Source organism: Suricata suricatta, chromosome 3 (assembly GCF_006229205.1).
Source record: "Suricata suricatta isolate VVHF042 chromosome 3, meerkat_22Aug2017_6uvM2_HiC, whole genome shotgun sequence".
NCBI lineage: Eukaryota > Metazoa > Chordata > Mammalia > Carnivora > Herpestidae > Suricata > Suricata suricatta.
Window position 1 is genome coordinate 13,639,754 of NC_043702.1, and position 17,218 is coordinate 13,656,971.

General features: G+C 42.3%; 1 protein-coding gene across 1 annotated transcript; it reads right to left on the reverse strand.

Annotated features, from left to right (window-relative positions):
* Positions 1-11,771, reverse strand: MRPL44 (mitochondrial ribosomal protein L44). The gene is made up of 4 exons (XM_029933699.1): positions 11,545-11,771; positions 9,372-9,840; positions 3,602-3,780; positions 1-524 (listed from the first exon to the last, which is right to left on the reverse strand). The coding sequence occupies exons 1-4, from the start codon at positions 11,721-11,723 to the stop codon at positions 329-331; spliced, it is 1,023 nt and encodes a 340-aa protein (XP_029789559.1). The 5' UTR covers positions 11,724-11,771; the 3' UTR covers positions 1-328.
* Positions 11,772-17,218: the final 5,447 nt, after the last annotated feature.

Consider the following 17,218-nt stretch of genomic DNA (forward strand, 5'->3'; position numbering starts at 1 on the left):
TTGAGAGAGAGAATGACTTTTTTTTTATTGGCATTCAAGTTCACATAAAACACACATTCGAATTATGATGAAGCCAGACAGGAATAAAATACGCCCAACTATCCATGTGACATACAATAATAAAGTCAAGGACTTGAGAAAAAACTTACTGGAAAACATCAGAAAAGACTTTTGACAAAACAAAAATGAAAAAAAAACCCTCCATGACCTGATGAATATTGCTTAACTTTGGGAACCCATGACAGGAGTCAGACCTATTTCTTTACAATGTGAGAAGCGTCCAGCTTCGAGCGGCTCCGACATCCGTCTCCCCGTTTGCCCCGCGGTGTCAGGCTGCGGCGCGGCCACCGGGGGAGCTGGCCGCGCCGGTCGCCCGAGCCCGCGGCGTCCCCAGCGGCGCGGAGTAGTCCCAGGGCCGGCGGTTCTCCGTGAACCCGAAGAGCCTGCGCAGCGCCACGCGCGCCGCCTCGTCCTCCGCCGCCAGCGCCGTCTCCCCGGGCCCCTCGGCGATCAGCTGTCTCTCACTGGACAACAAAGCAAGAGTCGTCGGAAATCGGCCGCCACAAGTCTGTTCTGCTTTCTACATCTTATTTTGGCAAGAATATCTACCAGAAGTTACACAAGAGCTCTGGATGTAGGATCTTTTAAATATCGGGGTTTTTTTCTGCGAATTCATTATATACTTAGAAAAAAATATTACATTTTAATGGAAATATAAATAAGATGGTAGGGTCCAATATATTTTTTTAATTTTTAATGTTTATTATTGAGAGAGCGTGCACGTGAGCAGGGATGGGGCAGAGAGAGAGGGAGACACAGAATCCGAAGCAGGCTCCAGGCTCTGAGCTGTCAGCACAGAGCCCGACACAGGGCTTGAACTCATGAACCACAAGATCCTAACATGAACTGAAGTCAGACACTTAACGGACTGAGCCACCCAGGTGCCCCAGGTCCAATATTTTTCAAATCAAAACCCAAGGCGCATCTAGGTAAGAATGGTTTGTTCTGTTGTTGATGAAAGAATATATACAAATCCTCTTACAAAAATTCAAAAACCTACTGCAACCATTCTTGGAGGGCGCCTGAGTGGCTCAGTCATTAAGCATCTGACTTCAGCTCAGGTCCTGATCTCACAGTTCGTGAGTTCGAGCCCCACATCAGGTGAGCCTGAGCCCTGCTTTGGGTGAACACAAGCCCCGCTTTTTTCTCGCTCTCTCTGTTCTTCCTGGGATTCTCTGTCTCTCTCTGCCCCTCACTCACTTGTGCCCTCTTTCTCAAAAACAAAACAAGACTATTCACGGAAAATATAACTACATTATTTTTAATTTATCTTGAATCTATAATACAAGGAAAAATTTTATGAAAAAAATTGTGTCTTCCCGGTTTCTCGTCTAAACTTTAAGACAAATGAGATATTAGTTCTCTATTTTTTTTAAAGTTTTATTTATTTTGAAAGAGACTGTGCACATGTTGAGGGGCTGAAAGAGGGAAGGAAGGAGAGAGAATCCCAACCATAGGGCTTGATCTCACAAACCATGAGATCATGACCTGAGCCAAAAAACGAGTCAGACGCTCAACTGACTGAGCTACCCAGGCACCGTAGTTCTGGATTTTCAATCAAGAGCTTTAGATCTTTAAAACCCAAGAAGATTTAAAAATTTTATATATGATAATCCACCTTGATTTATTCCCAAAGGAACTGAACACAGTGAACATGCAAGGCTATTGTATTCTATTAAAACCAAATTAAAACAAAAATGCGTACTTTGTTTAACTGATATCTGTATTACTTTAACTAGCAACCTCTTCTGCAAAAAATGTAAAAAATGTTCCTGCACGGAGGAAAGGATGTGCACTAAAGTGTGGTATGGGTATGCTACTTCTCAATTGTATTTAACAACTTCTGGAAATTTCCTGACCCCAAGCTGGACCTATCCAACTAAAAGAACAATTCCACTTAGTAGCTTGCATTCAATATAAGTTGACCTGACTGCTAAGGAAGGCTCAAATCAAAAAAAAAAAAAACAAAAAACAAAAAACAAAAAAAAACAAGCAAGCTGTAAAGGTAAAACAATGTGGGGGCACCTGGGTGGCTCAGTCGGTTGAGCATCCAACTTCAGCTAAGGTCATGGTCTCACAGTCCGTGAGTTCAAGCCCTGTGTCAGGCTCTGTGCTGACAGCTCAGAGCCTGGAGCCTGCTTCGGATTCTGTGTTGCCCTCTTTCTCTGCCCCTCCCCTGCTCGCTCTGTCCCAAAAATAAACAAACATATTAAAAAAAAAGAAAACAATGTGGAAGGAATTAGCTAAGAAACACCTGCTATGGTAATAATTTGATATGAAACAAAGTTTAACCATATAGGTTAAGCTTCACAATAATAGTTACACACATACATATTTGTACAAAATAAGGGATAGAGAAAATCACCTAAGTGAATTACAACCACACAATGCTTATTTATCATGTTTCTAGTCCAATGATTATGATAATATATCAGTTCATTTTTTAAAAAACCATTATGTAAAATCTAGGTTTCTTCCTAGATTATAATTATTAATAATTCTACTACCTGATGACACACTGTTAGAAATAGAGCAAACTCCTTTTTCTGTTTAAATATAAGAGATCATTCCTCAAACTTTCCATTTATCATTAAAAATCCTTTAAGAACGTCGCCTGTCCGAGCTGAATCATATTCCAACGTGCGCATTTGTCACTTCCCTCTTGCTGGAGACCAAAGGGATTACTAATTTTTTGCCTAATTTAAAAACTGCTATTAGTTCAACAACTGCTTACTGACTACACGTCCTAGGAACTGCTGTAGGTATGGGGGATAAAGGGTAAACTATACATGAACATCTCTGTTTACAGTTTTGATGCAACCTCGAGAGACACCCCCAAAAGTGAGAACACCAAATCAAGGAACATGACAAACTTAAAGACTCCGACGTTTTGTCAGAATTACTGACGGAAATACTGCACCGCTCCTTTCTTCTGCAGCAGTGTATGAGCTGCTGAGAAACGATGTGTTTAAGACTTTTCAGTCTCGTAAGGAGAAGTTTCTCAACACTGTGCTGTGCACCTCAAGCTGAAATCTTCTACATTATCCACGTTCTCCTCCGGGATGTCTCCCACTGCCTCTGACCTAGAAAACCCCTCATCATACAAAGATCAGAAAAACATTTGCCTAAATTTTAATCGAGGTCACTTACTCAGTCGGCGTGAGGCAAGTCGATGGTTTACTAACACTAAGACGTGTTCAACACGGGTTGATTTCTGTATTTTGAGGGACAACTAAACTCTTCCTTTTCCAGTCCTAGGCTCCGCCGAAGCTGTCACAAGGGTGAATTAAGGTTCCATCTATACCTCTTTTGAATCAGAACTTTTCTTTTTCTACAGAAATATTTAGAATACGATGAAAAGCTACTGTTGGCAAACCAGACTCCTTGACGTCCCCCTTGCAGGAAAGCAAGTAGTAAATAGATAATTGTGGGAATGAGATTTTAAAGATTTTTACAATTAGAGGTTATGTTAAGGAATTGTGAAGTCAGTTTTTAAGGCTTCCACTCAATGTAATGAAGTTAAGATTAAAGGTTTACTCACCAGTAGAGGCCAACAAAAAACACAGGCAAAGCTGTGGTGCTTCCAGACTGCCTGGTGAGTCTCGATTCAGGAGCTGAAATATTCCTTTTCTTCAGTTCTTCTACCAGGAGCCCCATGGGATTTATGATCTTCCAAATCTCAAAGAGTTCTTTTCCAGTCATCTGGGTAATTAAGAAGTCCTACGCATAAAAACAGAATTTATACATTTAAATTAGTATGATGACAACAAGGACCATAATTCAAAGTACACTTTTAAGAGAATTTAAAAACTTAATGGGAATTGAAAAAGACAAAATGTGCTATTCTTTTTCATTTCTGTATGGTTTTTCATGTAAGTTTTATTACAAAAATCACAGTTGTCACAGACGACAGGTTACTCTATGTAGAAAACCCAAAAGCCTCCACCAAAAAAATTGCTAGAACTGATACAGGAATTCAGTAATCCCAGGATACAAAATCAACATAATGAAGCAGCAGAAAGAGGTATCAAGTAATTGATCCTCTTTAAGATTATACCAAAAACTGTAAGATACCTAGGAATAAGCCTAACCAGAGAAGTAAAACCAACAAAGATCTGTACTCTGACAACCACAGAACACTTATGAAAGAAACTGAAGATGACACAAAAAATGGAAAAATATTCCATGCTTATGGGTTGGAAGAACAAGCATTGTTAAAACACCTACGCTACCCAAAGCAATGTATCCACGTACAGAATCGTATTAAATGTACACATTTACTACAACCCCTATCCAAACAACCAGCATTCCTCACAGAGCAAGAACAAACGACCCTAACATTTATATGGAACCAGAAAATACCCCAAACAGCCAGAGCAATCTTGAACAAGAAAACCGAAGCTGGTGGCATCACAATTCCAGACTTTAAGCTGTATTACAAAGCTGCAGTCATAAAGACAATATGATATTGACACAAAAACAGACACACATATCAATGGAATAGGAGAGAAAACCGAGAAATGGACCCACAGCTGTATGGTCAACTAATCTTCAACAAAGCAGGAAAGAATATCCACTGGAAAAAAGAAAGTCTCTCCAACAAACGGTGCTGGGGAAAACTGGACAGCGACATGCAAAAGAATAAAACTGAACCTCTGTCTTACACCATATGCAGAAGTTAAGTTCGAAGTGGATGAAAGACCTAAATGTAAGATGGGAAAGAATCAAAATCCTAGCGATCACAGGCAGAAACCTCTTGGGCCTCAGCCGTAGAGACTTCTTCCTAGATACATGTCTGGAGGCAAAGAAACAAAAGTAAAGATGAACTACTGGGACCTCACCAAGATACAAAGCTTCTGGGGCGCCTGGGTGACTCAGTCAGTTAAGCGGCAGACTTCAGCTCATGTCATGATCTGGTGGTGAGCTTAAGCACCCACACTGGGGCTCTGTGCTGACAGATCGGAGCCTGGAGCCTGGTTGGTATTCTAGGTCTCCCCCTCTCTCTACCCCTTCCCCCTCTTGACTCTGTCTTCTCTCTCTCTCTCTCTCAAAAATAAATATTTAAAAAAATTTTTTAAAAGATAAAAAGATTCTGCACAGGGAAGGAAACAATAAACAAAACTAAAAGGCAACCTTCAGAATGAAATTATTTGCAAATGACATACCCAAAATCTACAAAGAACTTATCAAACGATACCCAGAAAACAAATAATCCAGTTAAAAAATGGGAAGGCGTGAATCGTCATTTTTCCAAAGAAGATATGTACCGATGGCTAACACATACATGAAAGGATGCTCAACATCACTCATTGTTGGGGAAATACAAATCAAAACCACAATGAGACACCACCTCACATAGGCCAGAATGGCTAGGATGCAGAGAAAGGGGAACCCTCTTACACTGCTGGTGGGAATGCAGACTGGCGCAGCTGCTCTGGAAAACAGCGTGGAGGTTCCTCAAAAAAATTAAAACTATTACTACCCCATGACCCAGCAACTGCATTACTGGGTATTCAGCTAAAGAATACAAAAATGCTGATGTGAAGGGGTACACATCGATGTTTATAGCAGCACTATCAACAATAGCCCAACCATGGAGAGAGCCCAAATGTCCATGGACTGATGAATGGATGAAGATGTGGTACATTTCTGCAATGGAGTATTACTCAGACATCGAAAAGAACGAAATCTTGCCATCTACAACAACAACAAAAAAACAAATACCATATGACTTTGCTCCTATGTGGAATTATAAAGAAACAAAACAGAAGAACATAGGGGATAAGAAGAAAGGCAAACCATAAAAAACTCTTTTAAATAGAGAGAACAAACAGACGGTTGCGGAAGGCAGGGTGGGGAGGATGGGTTAAATGAGGGGTGGGTATTAAGGAGGGCACTTGTCAGGATGAGCACTGGGTGTCATACGTAAGTAATAAATCACTAAATTCTACTCCTGAAACTACTACTACACTATATGTTAACTAAACAGAATTTAAATAAAAGCTTGAAGAAAAAAAATCGTTGAGAATGAACTCTTATCTTAGAAATATATCAATATGAAAAAGATTTTTAAAACAAATGAATTAGTGAATAAATAGTAGGCATTTCCAGCAGAAACTCGTATAATAAAGTACTCTGAGGGGGGAGCACCTGGGTGGCTGTTAGGTAAGTGATGCTTCAGCTCAAGTCATGATCTCAGGGGGCTGAGATCAAGCTTCGAGCTCCGCACTGGGTACGGAACCTGCTTAAGATTCTTACCTGGGTGGCTCAGTCAGTTAGGAGTCTGATTTCAGCTCAGGTCATGATCTCGCAGTTTGTGGGTTCGAGCCCTGCACTGGAATCTGTGCTGACAGCTCAGAGCCGGGAGCCTGCTCTGGATTCTGTGCCTCCCTCTCTCTTTCTGACCCTCCGCTGCTCATGCTCGGTCTCCCTGTCTCTCAAAAAGTAAATAAGCTTAAAAATAAAAGATTCTCTTTCCCCGTTCCCCTGCCCCCTCGCCTGTTCAAGCTTGAGCCCTCTCTCTCTCTCTTAAAAAAAAAAAAAATAGTAGATGATAGTACTTCACTGTCGAAACTCATGATTTTAAAAAATCATTTAAATAATTTCACATTGTCTTTTGAAACTATTTAAGGCCTGATATTTTATAAGACTAAGAAAATTGAAAACCTTATGAACATTCAAAGAGAATTTTGCCAATTAGAAAAACTATCGATATTGACAGAAAATATGGGAGCACGGATTTTCATGAAAACATACTGCAATTAACTCATGTTAACACAGTACAGGGCACCTGGGTAGCTTAGTGGGTTGAGCATCCAAGTCTTGGTTCCGGCTCGGGTCATGATGTCACAGTTCATGGGTTCAAGCCCCGCCAAAGGCTCTGCACTGACATTGGGAAGCCTGTTAGAGATTCTCTCTTCCCTGCTCTCTCTGCCCCTCCCCTGTTCACACTCTCTCTCAAAAATCAAATAAACTAAAAAAAGAAAAAGATTTAAGAAAAACAGTACGTAATAAAGGATGAGTAAATGGGGACTGGAGGGGAGAAATTTAAACAACACCTTAGTTCATAATAGTCAATTTCATTCCAACACTTGCCCAAGCATCAGAACTCTATTTCAGGTTTAGTAAAAAATATTCATCAACTGAAACTAATAACACTAATATAAAAGTTTTTTTAAATCACCTCTATCGCTTCCCCAGGTACAAGATGATCTGGCCACACAAAATACCAGCAGTTCCCCAAACACAAGCTTATCTCAAGGTTTCTACCTGGAATGTTCTTCTTAGGGGCATCACTTTCACAGACCTTCCCTAATCCTGTTACAACCGACTGTGCCCTCCCAGCTCCCTCCGCACCTTTATAATATAATACATTTTTGAGAGCAACACCAGCTCCCTCTCAACCTGCCTAATGGGCCGTGACGAGGACCCTGGAGGCAAGACTCGCATCCGAAGCTGCTCAGCATCAGCGCTCAGCAAAGTGCTTAGCACACCACGGTAAACAATAGATACTAGGTAGACAAATAAATGAAATAAGACATAGATATGAGATTCATCCTCTAACAGGATCCATAATTAGAACTGTCAACAGAGTCACTAAGATACAGAAAGCATGCATTTCCAAAATGGTATCAAGAAAACCTTGTGGAAATTTCAAAAAAACAAACAAAAAAAGCAACCAAAAGTTGTTCAGTTCTAAGACTCCACAGAAGCTATAGGGACAAAGAGAATGGAAATCAGGGCAGGACTTAGCAGGGATTTCTTTTAGAAAAAGCTATTTTATTGGGAGGGGAGAGGTCACAGGAGAGGCTTTCCTTTTCACCTCAAGCCTCGAGGGCTTCAAAGAGTCCACTGGCCTCCAAATCTGGGATGAGAAATATAGTCAGCTGGCAGTCAACACACGCTCCCTGTCTGTAATACACATTCCCTGATTATAGGCAACAGGCTGGCAGAAGCTGCCAATAGAAGCCTGCAAATGAGATCAAAGGTCTAAATATCCTTGAGACCTAATGTGGAACTCATAGAAGGGACAGCATTTGTGAGGGAATCCTACCCAGGAAACCAGAAGCTGACATGGGAAAAACAGTCAATCCCCAGGTCAAGGAAGATGGTTGGAAGGTTCTAAGCAGGAAACACAATGCCCGGTGGAGTCGGTTTTAAACATCAACCAGGCTCAGAAAGCACTAGACCAGCTTACAGCCATCATGTCAAGTAAAACGCTCCTGTTCTTCTTCCCCGAGCTCCCACTCCAGAGGGGCAGCTAATATACGTGCTTCCCAAAGGCAAATGGATGGCTCACCTAGTTGGGAAAGGAGGAAGACAGCATGAACAAAGCCTGAATGTTGGCCAAGACAGTATTCTTCTCTATCAAAATGATCAAACTCAGTATCAAAACCAAATGAAGAGATTCCAACAGTAAGGAATGCTGACTTAAAAGGACCTGACATTCAAATGTCTGAATCAAGACTGTGTTTTGACTTAAAAGCAATTATGTGGATTTACCCTCATGTAAAGGTGACCAAAAACTCACGCATTCATCCAATGCAGGGGAGAAAAATCCTCCCAGTTAAATTCTAAAAGAACAGCGGGGAGTCAAGGAATCCCAATTTTGTAAGTATTTCCATCAGGTAAGCTACTGGCTACCAACAAATTAGCTATACATCACAGGGACTCAGAAATCCAAGATTTTATTACTTGTGAAAATGGAACAGCGGCCAGGACTTTGGCATGAAGTTCCCTGACCGCACCAGGCCTCTGAATAGTTGGCTTCATTCATTCACTGAACACCTACTAAGCACATACCATATAGCACTGCCCTGGACCTGACAATGGAAAGCTGAAGACCAGGACTGCAGTCCTAGAAACTCACCACCCAGCATTTAATATTCACCCCTGATGATGGCCTCAATAATGAGACACAACCATACAAAAGCATTAGGGCTTTCTCAGAATTTGGTAGGGAGAAAAATTCACAGAGAACCTTCCAAGACCGTGAAACAAAGGAATGAATTACAAAAACTTGTTTTCAGGGGTGCCTGTGTGGCTCCGTCTGTGAAGCATCCGACTTCAGCTCAGATCGTGATCTCATGGTTCATGAGTTTGAGCCCCGTGTCGGGCTCTGTGCTGACAGTTCAGAGCCAGGGGCCTGCTATGGATTCTGTGTCTCCCTTTCTCTCTGCCTCTCCCCTACTTGAGGGTACAAACTCCCTCTCTCTCTCAAAAATAAACAAACATTAAAAAAAAACTTAAAGACTATTTTTCTTCTGTCCATCGCAGGCAGGTCCCAGCCTCTGTGGTTAAGCATCACCTACCCTGATGAAAAGAGCAGCCCTCTCGGGGCCGCTGCTCTGCAGCAAGGCTCCAATCACTGCGAAGAAAGTCCGCTGTAAGACAGGCGGGGGAACTGGAAATTCTGCACTCAGAGTTAACTGCTCCACGGCCAAGTTTCTGGCCACGTGACACACCACTTCCTCACCAGTGAGAAAGTCAATGAGACTCTGAATGCCTTCAGTGGGCAAGTCTGGGAATGCATCCTCAAGAAATTGTGTGAGGCAAGTTTTTGAAAAAGATGTCCCTTGTTCAGAGAGTTCCTGATTGTCTTTAAGATTCAGAAGAACAGCTTCTTTGTCTATCCCAAGGTTTTGGCGCTTGGCCTCCTCACTTTGAATATAGCAGCTATTAACAAACGCAGTTTTGAGGAGATCTAAGGAAAACGTTTCCTGTAACCGATGTCCAAAAGCTTGTATTTCCGCGTGGTAATCCCAGTTGGGCTTCTCTGAACTGAAAACACAGAACAGAAGACAGTAAGAGAGAGTAAAGAGAACAATAAGATGTTACAGTGATGCAAGAACTGTTCAGTGGGATGCAATTTTATTGATTATGTAAGGAAATGAAGGAAGGCGGGAGTTTCATTTTAACATCAGGCTTTGATTTTCTAAAAGTTAAAACTTAAGTCAGATGATTACTTGGGGTTCTTTGCTATATTCACTGGTGACCTCACTTTCCCTTTCAGCCAACTGCCGTTAAAGATGTTCTTCAATATCAGAGACTGAGCCATTACCCTACTTTTTAGATTCCTAATTTCTCCTGTAACCACAGAATTATGCTTTATAACTAGGTGTGAAATATGCATTATAATTGCACAAGTTCAAGATACAAACAATAAGTACATTATACTTATCTCTTTTCTTATTAAGTTTTGAAAACACCCATTTAAAATCAGCAACAAAAGAATCTAGTATCATAATAAGTAGGTTAAAAGTTCACAGTTATTCCCAGGAATGACTAAAAGGTCTTTCTAAACAGACACTAAAGCCCAAATAAAACTCTTTTAAGTAAAAAAGGATAGGAGGGGTGCTCGGTGGCTCAGTCAGTTAACTGTCCAAAGCCTGCCTGGGATTCTCTCTCCCCTTTCTCTCTGCCCCTATCCGACTTGCTCTCTCTCTCTCTCTCTAAATAAATAAGTAAACTTAAAAGTCTTTTTTTTTAAAAATGGGAAAATGTAAAGATCTTGGTTGTTAAGTCATAAAATATATATATAACCTATATAATACTTAGTTTCTTCCAACTAAAAAGCTTAAAATGACTAACCTCACAATAATCAAAGAAATGTGAATTAAGAAGAGATAACTATTTTTGCCTATCAAGAAAGGAACTTAATATTGTTTTGAAAGAATATAGGAATATGAACACTTATATTCCTACTGATATATGTATAAATTGGTTCTACTTGGGGGGAGGAGCCAATATTAAAGTAGCTATGAAATTTCATACTTAATTCCAAAGGAGTAGTAACTTTAAAGCTAGTCACTGTTGTAACAGCAGTAACATTGAACTCAAAGACCTACAAATGGAAGTCAAAAGAGAGAGGTGCATCTATTTTATAACCGCTAGGACTACATGTCAAAGACACGTTACTAAAGACAAAAAGATGCAAGACCTCACGTACAGTAGATCTCATTTGGAGCTACCTGTGAGTTCTCTACCAGACTACTGGCCTTCTCTCCCAAGCTACTGCCAGACACTACTGCAACAAGACTAAGATAAAACATGATAAATTGGAGGGGGGGGACCCTAAAGCTCAACTGTTTACGGTTTTCCTTTTATTCTGGCAAGGGGACTTGTAGTTGGATATACTTAAATTCGCTCTTGCAATGCTGTGGAATGCTTTCATCCCTCTTATCAGTACCCAAGAATTCTCAGCCATTACAAAACAGGGTCTACAATCCCCAAGCCTACATATAGTTTACACTCGGGAGGCCTCATTTCTCACAACCCTCAGTCGGTAAGATCGAAGTGCGAGTTCCAAAGAGCCCCGCGGCCAAAACCCACTCCCTGGGCCTCAGCCCACGCGCCCACGGTCCACCGCTGTCTCTACCGCAAACGTCCTCGGCTCAGGCCAGGCGCGCTTTAGCTAAGAGTAACCCTCCCCGCCGCCGCCCGGTCCTCGATCGCCACCGCGACCCCCTTGGAGGCGGTTCCTACCGGCGCACGGGCGGCGGCGGGCACCGGAGCAGGCGCCACCGCTCTAACTCCTTCTGGAAGCGGAAGGCGGCGCGAAATCCCTTCTTCACGCCCCGAACAGGCTGGACGAGGGTGGGGGCGGCCGGTGCCAAAAGGCAGCGAGGCCCCCGCAAGAGCAGTCTCCCCAGGCCGAATGCCATTGCAGGGAAACAGCAATGGAGGGCGGAAGGAAAAAAGTCGGACGCGTGCGACGGTAACACAGCCCCCCCCACCCCGGAACTGGGCGGGAAGAGCGAGGCCGGGGCGGGGCTGGTGAGCAGGGGGCGGGGCGGCTGACGTTGAGTTTTACTGCGCATGTGCGCGCTCTAGTTCCCGCCCAACTAGGGTTTACTCTGGGGCGAGCCGGGGTTGAGGAGCGTTTGGAACCAGAAAATTGTGGAAGAAGTTGCTTCATTGTGGCAGTTTCTTTCTTGTTTCTTCCTTTCTAATTAACGCAAAAACCTGGTTCACTCTCAGTTTAAAGAAAGCACTTAAAGCTCAGAAAAATCCATTCCTTGTCAATATATATTTAGTTTTAAGAGTAACAGATTACCAATCCAGCCACTGTTCATGAACAAATATATACCCAATGTCAGGAGTCCTCCATTTAGGGATACTGACTTAACCAAATTTCTAACAGTACAAACTTTTTAAAGCATCAAAAAAAAAAGGACTGGAAAAAATGCATCAAAATGGTAACAATGGAATTATGTCTTTCCCCTTTTTAATCTTCTACTCTTTAGCAGTATTATTATATTGATTTCCTACCAAACTTAATATAAATGTTAATCTAATATTAATTCACAAAGGAAGACTTTTCTGAATTCCCAATTCTGAGTTGCCTAGATCCCCAAAGGGCATGCACCTCTTTCTGTGGTCTATTTGTTAATGGCATCAGCATCCCCCTTTCCCCCAGTAACCATACTGGGCTCCAATGTTTTCAATTATTTCTGTTTCCACAAACACCCTCTTTTGTCTAGGCACCAAGTCCGTTTTCAATTTATTTCCACAACAAACACCTGATGGCTATCCTTACCTCCTTGCCAGGTATTACATATTCCTCTTTCCCAGACACAGTTCACAGTCACTCATCTCCCTGAAACACAGCCCCAGGCATGCCATAAATTAGCTCAAGAATCTCCCATGTTAGGCTGTGACAAAGAGTCTCTCCTTGACCAAACTATAGTTAGGATCCCCTAAGCCCTCTTCTCAACTAGACTTCAACCTTAGCCTTCAGTCTTTGTTAGGCCAGCATGGCCCACTTTCGGCAAGAATCTTAAGTCGGTTCAGAAAGAATTCCATACCCTCAATATCTTGATCATCCTTGATATCTAATCAAATTTATCACCTGCCACTGTCCCCAGGTGATACCTGATCATCCTGGCCTGCCTTCTGTCAGGAAGAATCCCGTCAAGAATCCACACTACCCTTCTCCACCTTGACCCTTGATGTTTCCACTTAGTTTAATGTTCACTGATACTTCCAAGCCCCCTTGGGTGTAAATTCCCAACTGGTTCATTGAACTGAGTTCTCTGTAGAGGTCTCTTTCCCCTTATTGCAATAGTTTCTGAGTAAAATCTGTTTTTCACTATTGTCTAGCTCCTGTTTTTCTTTGACAGATTATACAACTCAATTTGGGTCTCTTAACCTTTCAAGAAGGAAAATCCAAATGGTTCATCTTCACCTATAAAAGCGTTCTCACTTGGAAATGGGGGGTTGGAACATATCATAAAACAAGCTGATGGATTTCTGGGTGAAGCAAATTCTCTGAGAAAGAATGAGAAATGATCATGATTGGTCTTTGTGTTTCAATGATTTATACTGCATGTAAACAAATTACATTGAACATTAATCAAATACATGGATTAGAAGAAAGCACAGGGAACAATTATTTCCATAATAGTCGATTTATTGGACTATTTATTTACCATTTATTGTAATCTAGTTGGAGCAAATAATGTCATGTTGATATGACATGTCTCTGTATTGAGAATTTCTCAGTAAATACAACAAAGGGAACATAATGCACAAACCAAAAATGTAGGTAAGGTCTCAAGAAGTTTTTTTCCACTAAGTCATGGAGTTGAGGTATTAACCAGTTTTTAAAATTGATTCATAGGGGCGCCTGGATGGCTCAGTCGGTTGGGCGGCCAACTTCGGCTCAGGCCATGATCTCGCTGCTTGTGGGTTCGAGCCCCATATCAGGTTCTGTGCTGACAGCTCACAGCCAGGAGCCTGCTTTAGAGTCTGTGTCCCTGTCTCTCTCGTCTCTCTCTGCCCTTTCCCTGATCACGTTCTGTCTCTCTGTCTCTCAAAAATAAACATCACAAAATTTAAAATAAAATAAAATTGATTTGTGAATTGATTTATTCAATAAACATATGCTAAGGGGACTACTTGGTTCTAGGCCCCAGGCTCAGAAAGCAGACCCCGCCCAGGGCTGCCTGGTGCCCTTCGTTTATGTCCCTTCAAATCCCTAAGTTATGTGTTCAGTCCAGACCTCTCTGCTACTCAGTTGTGTGATACAAAACTCCTGCACATAATCGTCTGCTAACACCTCCAAATGGACATCGCAAGCTTCATACATCCAAAACTGAACTCCCCATCTTCTCGCCCAAACATCTTCCCCAGATTCGTAAAAGGCAACCCCAGCTCTGCAGGTGATCATCCCACACATCCTGGGGTCATTCCTGACTGCTCTTTCTTTCATAGCCCATATCCAACAAAGCTCATTGGCTCCACCCTCCAGAAATGTCTAGACTCTGCTGTCTTCTCACCACCTGCACTCTGTGCTAAGACATCACCATCTCTCAACTGCCTTATTTTATTAGCTTCTGGACTGACACCTTTGCCTTTTAAGACTGACAGCAAATTAAGATCATTTTCTGCACTCAAAATCCTCTACTTGGATCCCATCTCACTTAAAGTGATTGCCAAACTCCTTATCATGGCCTCAGGGATGGACATAATCTGTCTGGTGACCCTTCTTCCTCATCTCTCTGCACCCCTCACCCATCTGCTCCAGCTACTTTGGCTGCCTTGCCAGCCCTAGAAGTTTCCAGGTATGCTTTTACCTCAGGGCCTTAGCACTTGCTGTTCTGTTTTGCAGGAGGGGACTTCTTCTATATTTCTATGTGGTTTACTCCCTGCTCTCCTTGGCTCAAATGTCATCTTCTCCGCGAGGCCTTCCTTCAGGCTGCATTCTCTGGAAGCAGATGCTGAGACGGAGATTGGTGTGTAGGATGTGTATTGGTAATCCGCATCTATGAAGAAAGGCAGATGTAACAGGATTAGGTAGAAGTCAGCGACAATACACGCCTGTCAAATTCTCGTCCAACCCACAAGAGAGTTCTGGAGCAAGTTTTGCCCGTCAGTGTGTCCTGCACCAGACTGAAATAGCCAGATCTTTATATTCCTCTCTCAGTTGTAGAATTTGGGCTGCCCCATGAAGGGCATGGCCAAGTCTTGACGGCTCTCTGCAGCTGAGGCGGACCTGGAAGGAGCTGAAAGCTAGAGAGTATCTGCTGACCGCCCTCCTTCGATGAAGGTGGATCTGTGTCGTGTATCTTGGAATGGTTCACACCATCCTATTTGAAATTGCCACACTGGGGTTGCCTGGGTGGCTCAGTCGGTTAAGAATCCAACTTCAGCTCAGGTCATGATCTCACAGTCCATGGGTTCGAGCCCTGCATCGGGCTCTGTGCTGACAGCTCAGAGCCTGGAGCCTGCTTCAGATTCTGTGTCTCCCTCTCTCTGCCCCTTCTCCACTTGCACTCTGTCTCTCTTTCTCTCAAAAATAAAATAAAAACTTTTTAAAAAATTAAAAAAATAAAATTGCCATACCTATCACCATTCATGGTTTATTTTTTTTACAGCACTTAACATCTTCTGATATACGTAACTTAGTTATTTACTTTGTTTATTATCTGGCTTTTTCATTGGAATCTAAGTTCTAACGGTAGGGCAATTTTTGTGTCTTTGGCGCACAGCTACATTTAGCACGGTGCCTGGCTCATTGCATGCATTCAATAAATGCTTTGTTGTTTGAAAAAAATTGTTCAGTAGACAGTCAGGTCACCACACTGTAAAATCCTTGCAAGAACCATGTGTTATTGCTCTTGTAAGAATATGGTGCTTGGTAGGTATACAAAACATGTTTGTGGAATAAATACATCCATGCATAAATGTTATTGACTTCATATAAGAAAGTACTGGTACAGCACTGTCCAATAGAAATACCATGTGAGACACATATGTAATTTAAAATCTATTAGCTGCATGAAAAATGAGAAATAGGTAACATTAATGTTTTAAATATCTAACTCAATGTATCTAAAGTTTCCCATTTCAACATGTAATCAACATGAACATTATTAATGAAATACCTTATTTTCTTTGTTTTGTACTAAGTCTTTAAAATTCAGTGTGTCTTGTGAACCCACACCATAACTCAATTTGGAATAGCCACACAGGAAGTGCTGGATAGCCGTGTGTACAGTACATCTCTACAGCAAGTCTGCAATTCATGAGTCAGAATAATAAGGGGAGGCAGAAGTGTGGGCTGGAAAGGAGAGGTTTCTGGAGTTAATGATTTTCTGGGTCCCCATCATGACTTTAACTTAGTAGCCAAAAGCCATCAGGAACCCACCTGTAGTTGATCACCTTGGATTGGTTGCCAACTGGCAGGAAAAGGGGTATCTTGGGAATTATGTGGCATTGGTGATAGAGCTTATTATAGGATTTAGGTTTGTATTAGGTGATTTTAGGGAGGGTTTAAGGAAAAAGGGCTATGCTCTAGACTGGTCTGGCTGCTCTCAGGGAATGGGGGGTAATTCTATGATTGGAGGTTTTAATAAAACTTGTCTAGAGGGAGGAAGACTGGGCAGAGACTAACTCTGTAACTAACTGGTAAAGAAACAGGAGTTACTCTTATTAGCCAGCATACAGAGATACTTGTTCCTTTGTGTGGTCTGGATAACTTCATGTTTTGGCTGTGTTTATATATGATTATGGAGTGGCATTGTTTGGTGCTTCTATTCTTCAGGAAGCAGCTGTGAGCACCCAGCCAGCTCCCCGCAGCACTGACGTCTGGCTCTCAAAACCACACCAGCTCCTGGAATTTTCTCTAAAAGCTGTGCGACCTTAAGCAAGTGATTTAACTTTTCCGTGGTCCAGTTTTCTTATCGCTACAAAGAGCACTTATCTCTCCATCTCTTAAAGTTGTTATCTGCACTAAATAAGATAATACATGTCAGGAAATTGGGATAGTACCTGCTATATAGTCACCACTCGATGAGTGTCACCGTCTTCCAAGGATTCTAAAAATTGCACTATATTTTTTCACGCTTGCAACATCTTTGAAATCTTCCAAACAGTGGCTTCTAAGAATAAGCACAGCGTAATATTATTTCCAGAGGCTCTGGTTTAGGAGACAGTTCCCCGTCCCCTCTAAAGGCTCAATCCACTCCTGGGTGAATGCCTTTACTTTTCAACCTTTGTCACTTTCCCACTTGTTGGCAGACGCCCTCCGGGGCTCTCTCCCGGCCTCGGAGTTTTCGGCTGCGCGGCTTCCCCAGGCAATACGGGCCTGGGCGGCAGCACTCGGGAGCTTACGGCGGCGCGGCGCCCACGCGGCCTGGGGAGCCGGAGCGGAACC